General features: G+C 36.0%; 1 protein-coding gene across 1 annotated transcript in view; it reads left to right on the top strand.

Moving 5' to 3' along the window:
- The window catches only part of LOC139132701 (uncharacterized), a 220,793-nt gene that overhangs the window by 210,172 nt on the left and 1,962 nt on the right, over positions 1–8,659 (top strand). Inside the window, exons 9-10 of the mRNA XM_070698968.1 lie at positions 5,361–5,573; positions 6,543–6,755. Coding sequence (XP_070555069.1) covers positions 5,361–5,573; positions 6,543–6,755 — 426 coding nt within the window. The remainder of the gene's footprint in view (positions 1–5,360; positions 5,574–6,542; positions 6,756–8,659) is intronic.

The following is an 8,659-nucleotide window of genomic DNA, read 5'->3' as shown; positions in this document are numbered from 1 at the left end:
AAGCATTTGTGTTGACTTGCTATTAGATGACCATATACATAAGTAAACGCAAAGTATAGTACAACCTCCGCCATCTTAACAGGTTGCTTTATTGGGCTTGCCCAGCAAAGCAAAGTGAGCTGTTTAATTTTTACCGCATTTTTGCCTACCTACCAACTTATTTACCTACCTACAGCTTCTTTGCGTTCCGGGTAAATTTAAGATGATGATTATAAGTTGAACTGTCAAATATTACAGGTAAAAGGATGTCATTTCTGTACACTGTTTAGTCGGAATGAACGACATAGTATTCGAGGCAAACAGGGAAACGCCTCTTTTTGACATCCCCGTTTTGAAACAAAAGCGAAACAAAGAAGAAACGACAAAAACATAGAATACCAAATAGTTAAAATAATACGTGTGCCAATTTTGTAAAATTTAAGAAATGCCGTCTCACCGTTTGTATTCTTTGAAAGCTTATACACACACTGATCAATGCGCACATTACACTGAAACATTTTGTCTATACCCAGGGCTATATAGCACTAGTCCTCTGAAAATCTGTTGCTTCATAGCAAGTCGTCCATAAGCAAATACCGATAAATTGCAGAAATGAATGAACCCGGACCAATTGTAGCATCACAATTATAGCATCACATTTGCAATGCAATTTCAAAACTTCATTGTATTTTACTTCCCAACTTGTAATCACATCGCGTGTTCTATTTTAATACTGTCACTGTTGATATCACAACTTATTTATGGATTTCAATATTCATTCCGAAGCACCGAGATTAATCTTTAAATGTTCTAAATTGTGATGGGCATTATTTCAATAAAATCTCCGTCTTTCTCCAGATCATCAACGCTGCCGCGTATATCCGAAATGCAACCTCTGCTACACCGTTACATATACTTTGTATTATACGCCTAATTTTCAACTATGTTTTACGTATTTCTAGGTTTTCAGGCACAATGTTACGTATGGTAGATGCGACTTCTGGTGTTATAGTTAAAAACACAGATCAGATAATTTTTTTTCAATGAGAAAAGATGGACCACGCTTTAAAGTAACATCTACTTACCGGTCCGAGAGAACGCCACTGCTACGAGCAGGCTTATTAACAAAAAGCGTTCCATGCTGAGGTCTCTTTGGCAGTATTCTCAATTGATGAACCACGTCGCACGTTTTTAAATATGTAGCTCTTAATGATGCAAGATGATTGGTCACTATTTTTGAAAAAAAAATGTCAGCATTTGCATGGATTTGCAATCAGCCGAATGCACATATTTACAAGTTAAAGTAGTTCGGACCTCAAAAATGTAAAACAAACTTTGGTCAAAATTTCTCCAAGCCAAGTTTCGACCATTCCTTTTCAAAACCAAGAATAAAAAATCAGAAATGATCATGCAAATTTTGGCAGGAGAAAAACAAGTTGCCCAATATTACCTATATAAGAAAATGCCCGTCCTTGTGTTATCTCTATGAGGAAATACAATTCCCGATTTTCACAATAAAGCAAAAATAATCGCAGCTACAGTGAAATCTCCGTCAATGTCTACAGAAGCAATGATGTAATCAACACATCATAATACTTTGAAAACACTTACGTTAAGATCACGATTTGTATGTGCACGAAATACTGCATTTTTTGTACTTTTCAATGGGAGCGACATTTTACAGGTGCGGCACCCGTTTATTATTATTTAACCTATTTACACGAATCAACTTTGGTTTAAAAAAATCATTTTAAAAAATTATGCATGAATTCACAGCTATTGTGGCTTTAAGCTATATTAAAAATTGGAAAACTTTTATTTTTGTGCACAAAATCTGCAAAACAATCGCTAATCCAAGGTTAAAATAACTACTAAATTTAATTTTTTGACATTGAAATGTACTTCTGTCAGAAATTAGATACTCGCGTTCATCAAAGCTCAAATACACAGTTGAATTTCACAGTATGTTTACTTTAATCCTCTTTGGAGGATAAATTCATTACTTAGACGCCAATTTAAGTCCTGTTCACCAAAATGATGACAAAGCTGACGCACAGTCGCTTCTCAATTCAATCTGATTAGCAATTTAAAACCTTGAGAGTAGCATTAATGAAGCACGAGATGTTTTTATAGGCCACATTTCACTGACAGTCCTTTTTGATACAATTTTGTCCAGGGCACGTCCTTTCAGAGGATCAGAAGGTCCATTTGTGCACTGATGTATTTCTTCTGTTTGTATTGTTTTGCAAGCGTATTAATTTGACACATTACACCGAATGTTTAGAAGTCTTTGGGACGAAAACAGGTTCATCTGTAAAATGCAAATGAACATAACATGCGCTAAAACACAGTTATACATTTCTATTATAAATGTTCTTGTCGACGATAATTGCTAATCAGAATTACTCTACAGGACTAATAGAAATTATTTTTTTTAATGTGAATGTTGTCTTTCACTCAAAAAAATTGCAATTGTAACCGTCTAGCCAGGGAAGAAGTTTTAAGTTATTCATATATACAGACAGAGGTCGATGGCCGATATACAATACACAGAGACGCACAGACGCACACTAACACACTTACATACAAATATACACGCACGCACGCATATGTATATATATAGAGAGAGAGAGACAGACAGAGAGAGAGACAGAGAGACAGAGAGAGAGGGAGAGAGAGGAAGAGACAGAGAGGGAGGGAGAGGGAGAGAGAGGGAAGAGAGAGTATTCGACGACGGCACATAAGTGAGGAATGCTCTGAGATTATAACTTTATCACATACATAGAGCCACTTAATTTTGTTCTGAACAAAAACCTACGTTTCCTCGGGATCTAATTTAAACCTTTATTTGTCAGTATGGCGGATGAAATTGTTGTGATATATATATATATATATATTGTGTGTGTGTGTATATATATATATATATGTGTATATTATGATATTACGAAATAGTCAAAGAGTTTTTATTATGAAATGATGAAATAGTGTCTATTTTGTCAAAATGGTAACAGATAGCCAAGAGGGGCAGTAGGGGTTTTCTTTGGAGCGAAGGTAAGACATCTGTGACAGAGCGCCCCGACAGCCTCTGTCTTAAATAAAGGGTCATTCACTTTGTGGTCGTCAACTCAATATTGAGGGGGATATAAATCGTCACATTAACATGTTGGACACGCTACTGCTCAAAAAGCTATTTTGGGACAAATTTGCGAATACCGCAGATGTTCAAGTTAATTAGAATCGTTGATGAAAGCAACATGCGTTTGACTTTAAGTTAATTAGAATCGTTGATGAAAGCAACATGCGTTTGACTTTAAGTCAAACGCATGTTGCTTTCATCAACGATTCTAATTAACTTGAACATCTGCCGTATTCGCAAATTTGTCCCAAAATAGCTTTTTGAGCAGTAGCGTGTCCAACATGTTATCGAAGACGGCTACCGCAGGCCAGGTAATGACCTGATCAATGGAAACAATAACATCAAAAACAGTGCTGAGGAGTGTTGCGAAGATTGTAGAAACACTGACCGCTGTGTTGCTTGGACTCTAACACCAAGGAATCGATGCTGGTTGAAACACACCATCGGAGAAAAGCGAGCAGAATCTGGCTACCAAACTGGCACAATAACAAGTAAGATATATGACCTCATATGATCAGTTTTGAGTCACACACAGGTCACTAAACAACAACCGAGGTCATCACAACGCTAGTATAGGTTCTTGCATGACAGCTCTTATCAGTAAAGCATATCTCAAAATTCGAATTCAATACGAATTGCACATTTGCTTTTCTCTGGGATCGTGGGGGAAACGATTGACTGTTGGCCTTCCTCAATTCAAAAAAAAAATGTATTTTTTTCTTGCTCTACCGGGAGGTGGTAGTAGCTCCAACAAGTACCGATAGCTTTACATGAAAATGTTTCCCAAAATGCTTGAAATAATTACGCATCTAGTCAATCACACGTATGACCATCGAAGATATGACATTAAACTGGTCCAATAATCATTTCCATTCAAGGTAATATATTGACCAGGTCCATGGGACAATAGTGATTTACAAATTTAAGTAGGACCATCCTGAACCACTGATAGTTAGTTGTGGTACCAGGTGTCCGGAATGGATAATCGTACGCTGCTAGCATGCTACACCCGTCAGGATTGGTCCCTAAATTGTCTAAATATTTTATGAAAAGATACAGGATATGAATAACTGTAATAAGTCAAAGCCGGTTATGGCATTATGTTCTACCACTACACTTTTGAAGATAAACAAGACGATCTAGATGTTCGGCATATCATCTCATTGGAAGTGACTGTTTCCATCAATGCAGAATTACAGCTTATTTATTAATGCAGTGATTTGCTGCTTAGAACAGTTATTTCATAAGTATCATGCATATCTAAAACATAAATCTCTTGGAAATGTAAAATATTGTAACTTCTATCATATGGTGCAACCAAATTGCTTAATTTAACCTACGATTAGCTTCTTCCTAAAAAGTGTCACACAGAAGGAAGGGAATGTTGTAAGGATTTTATCAAACAAGTCTTAAAGTTTATAACATGGAAATTTCCTGGTCACTTAAGAAGGATGCAGTTGTTATTATCTATGACGGGGAATCGCTCAAATGTTACTTTTCAAAATAAATATTCTCTGTTACACCTTTCTTTTGCAACAAGGATTTTAATCCCAAATAAAGTTTTTAAACAAAATGTGAGAATAATAATTAGATTTGTTGCAATTTCTACTATACCTGATTAACAGAACTATGAAAAAACAATAAGTGAATAATTAAGATATATACTTTACCATTAATAAAGTAACATTACTCGTATCTCTAAACCAAACAATCAGATAATCCGGCCATATTGAATAGTATGTAATTAGTTATCATATTTATTTATCAACTTATATAGGTGCAGTGACTCAGGCGCCACCACCACCTTCAGAACCCCCGGCAGTAGATATGTTATCGCTTGTCCGTCTCATTTCTCTCTACAATAATGAAAAACCAGATATGCACTGAAAATGGTCACGTATTTCAGTATATATTGCAATTGTCTCTGAATTAAAACTTTTGCCACATGTTCGCAAATTTATTGGAAGTGTTATCATCAACATTACGAACATCCGAATATACGATCAACTAAATCTTCTACGTCGGTATGTATGTTTGTGTGTGTGTGTTTGCGTGTGTGTGTGTGTGTGTGTGTGTGTGTGTGTGTGTGTGTGTGTGTGTGTGTGTGTGTTTGTGTACGCGTACGTGTGTGCCTCTTCGGATGTGTGTGTTTATTCATGCATGTACGTATATATGTATGTGTGCGAGTGCGTGTTTGTGGTCCTAGTCATTGAAATGTATCTATTCTCTCCAATGCTATATGAAGGTTGTGAGATCGATGTAGGCTACCGCAGACCACATAATGACCTGAATAAAGGACAAAAGAACATCAAAAACAGTCCTGAGGAGTGTTGCGAAGATTGTAGAAACACTGACGGCTGTGTTGCTTGGGTTCTAACACCAAAGAATCAATGCTGGTTGAAACACACCATCGGTGAAAAACAGGCAGACTCTGGCTTCTATACTGGCACAATGACACGTAAGATAATTTCTTATGAGCTTGCATAATCGTTTGTTAGTCAGACGAAGGTCAACAACACAAAAATTAAGTGGATCTGTGAGACGCTTTATCGTAGACGCGGTGATGTAATATCCAACATGACAAGTAATTTTCTTGAATAATTTGTGGCGGCTTTCCCAGTTTGATTTCACTGCGGCAATTTGGTAGTTTTGCTGAATAACACTGAACGTGTCAATCTTGACGCATGTAGCATGCTAACAAGGTTCGCCTACCTATCCTGGGCAGCTGGTACCGCAACGAAGCAGTGGACAAGATAACCTTAAAGATGTCGACATTTTCTATTTTCGCGGTTGACTTAGCAAATTATTCACACTGACTGACAATAATTATTTGGCGATTTCTGATGTCCCATTCCAACAATGATCAGAAGATATGTAATTTTCTTCTGTCGCCAAAAGGATCAATAAGATCGGAAAAAACTGGTGGCATTGTTATATGTCCCCGGCGTATGTTGGAGGCACAATAACACGTAAGATATACGAAATGTGCCAAATCTTATTTATTAACAATATTCTTCTTCAAATTATCGAGAAATATTCTCTTGATGCCAAAACAAAAAGAAATATACAGTTTGCATGAAGAAAAAGAAATGACTTTTAATGTATTAAAATTAAAAATATTCCATTACCCTATACAGCATTCAACTGGTTGTAACTCTATTGTGTTGTTATCCCTCCCAATCGCCTGCAATTTGTATAATTTCGACTTTTTGGTCTTATTTCTAATACATTTCTCAAAATACGTGTATATCAACGATGACAATTTATGAAGTGTTACCTCAATTTTTGCGGCGTAAGCATGAATACAAAATAGTCCTGGCAGTGGCAGCACCTGGTATCAGCTGTATCTTTATACTGTTCCACAAACCGTCCAAATTAGAATGCTAGCTGATCTCTAGAAATAATGTTTTACTTATGTTACATGAAGGTTGTGAGATCGAAGGCGGCTACCGCAGACCAGGTAATGACCTGAATAAAGGACAAAAGAACATCAAAAAGAGTCCTGAGGAGTGTTGCGAAGATTGTAGAAACACTGACGGCTGTGTTGCTTGGGTTCTAACACCAAAGAAGCAATGCTGGTTGAAACACACCATTGGAGAAAAGCGAGCACAATCTGGCTACAAAACAGGCACAATTACACGTAAGAAATAACAGGGGGTGTATTTTAAAAAATGGCACTGTGCGAAAAATAGTGACCCTTCGAAAGTGTTTGCAAGAAAAAATGACGCTCTTCCATTTTAATGCACAAAAAACAGTGACTCTCCCCTGCGTGTCAAACTCAATCCGAATATATGATTTCTCATTCGACCTTTGAACTTAAAGAGTATACTTTTAACATTTTCAAATAATCATTTTTATGAAAGGTTTCAAGTAATTTAATGAGAAAAGATCACATGTCACAAAAACAATCCTATCAAGTACTTGCAGACAGTATAATTAGCTATGAATATCCAAAGGGACAGTGGCTGTAATGTTTACCTTCATTTATTGTTTGGTTTGTAATTGTACAGAGAGACATATTATTGTTTCTCAAGAAACTTATTACAGCCCATAAGCCACTATTGAACAACCATTTACCTATAAATGGACAGTGAATCAACATTTTTGGTGAAATTTCAAAATCAAATTGCATATTTACATATGCACTTATAGTTACCCTATAGTAATCAAGTACATTTATGAGAATCATTTAATATCTATCAATGCACACATATTGGTAGTTCTATGTTGTAAAAAAATATTTATAGTTCTCTCATAGACCCCCATTTATAGTTAATTTTTTATAGGTGAAATTCCAAAATAAAATTTCTTATTCACATGTGCACTTGTAAGCACCCTATTCCAATCAAGTAAATTTATGTCAATTATCCAATGTCTATAAATGCACAGTTATTAGTAGTTTCATTTTGGAAAAAACTTTTAATCAAAATGTTCGGCTCATCACCTCATTGGCATTCACGTCTAAACAGAGATCTAACAATTCTACAGAAAACTACTCAATTTATAATGCCAAAACTCAGAAGCTCCTCCTGACAAGTTCAGCCGCTAGCTTAATTGGCTATCCATAGTCATATGACAAAAGTATTGCCACATTGTCGTCAGAGGTACAAATATTGAAATCTCACTGTATAAGTTACACATTAACATTACGTTCTGGGATCTCCTTGTTTTCTTTTGCCTTAAGATTTGCGTAATTAAAAGATTGCGATAACAACATTAAACAGCTTGCAATTATCTAAACTGATCATGACGTCGGCTTCTAAGAAATCATGACACAATTGCCTTTAAGTAAAGGATTAAATATTACCAGGTGTTAGCCTTGAGAAGCTTTCGGTTTTAAGATAATCATGCGTTATCAAAGTATTTCTTTTGCACCTGGTACAATCAAATATTGGTTTATATTTGTATAAACATTCACTGGCATCACGCAAATACCCAACTTCATGACATCTTCATTCTTCCTCTAGAAAAAAGCGGTGCTTTTTGTTTTTAATATCACAATCTGTGATGGTAAAAGTCAGTCAGTGTTCATGTATTATTGCAATCTGTGATAGTAAAAGTCAGTGTTTATGTATTATACAGTAATTTGGTCCAGAGTTAATGTAAAAATACTGTGACACCTCTCCACTTCCATTATCAAAGTGGTGCTTTGTTTGTTTGTTTGCTTTTCCTTATTCTCCTTGTCGATGATGACAGTCATGTCTGTCTCTTAAAGTGAACTTGTACACTAATATCTTGGACTAATATCTACTTAAAGAGCAACTCCCTGTAGCTAAACGTCATTTATATTCTTGACAATGCATCTGCATTCTTATTGCAAACTCCTTGCCTGTGCTGAGCACTGAAGGAGTAAGGCAGAAGTTGTAGTGACCATCGTAACAAACGGCTGTTATTATTTTTCATGTTCTCCAGCCATTTCAATGGCTTGTGATCTGTTTGTATCACAACGGGTTTTCCATAAAGGTAGACATGTAGTTTCTTGACTGCCCAAACAATAGCAAGACATTCCTTCTGTATGATTGGATAAGACTCCTCTCTTGGTAA

This window comes from Ptychodera flava, chromosome 5 (genome assembly GCF_041260155.1).
Source record: "Ptychodera flava strain L36383 chromosome 5, AS_Pfla_20210202, whole genome shotgun sequence".
Taxonomy (NCBI): Eukaryota; Metazoa; Hemichordata; class Enteropneusta; family Ptychoderidae; genus Ptychodera; species Ptychodera flava.
The sequence above is the reverse complement of the archived record's forward strand: the minus strand, read 5'-3'. Positions and strand labels throughout refer to the sequence as shown.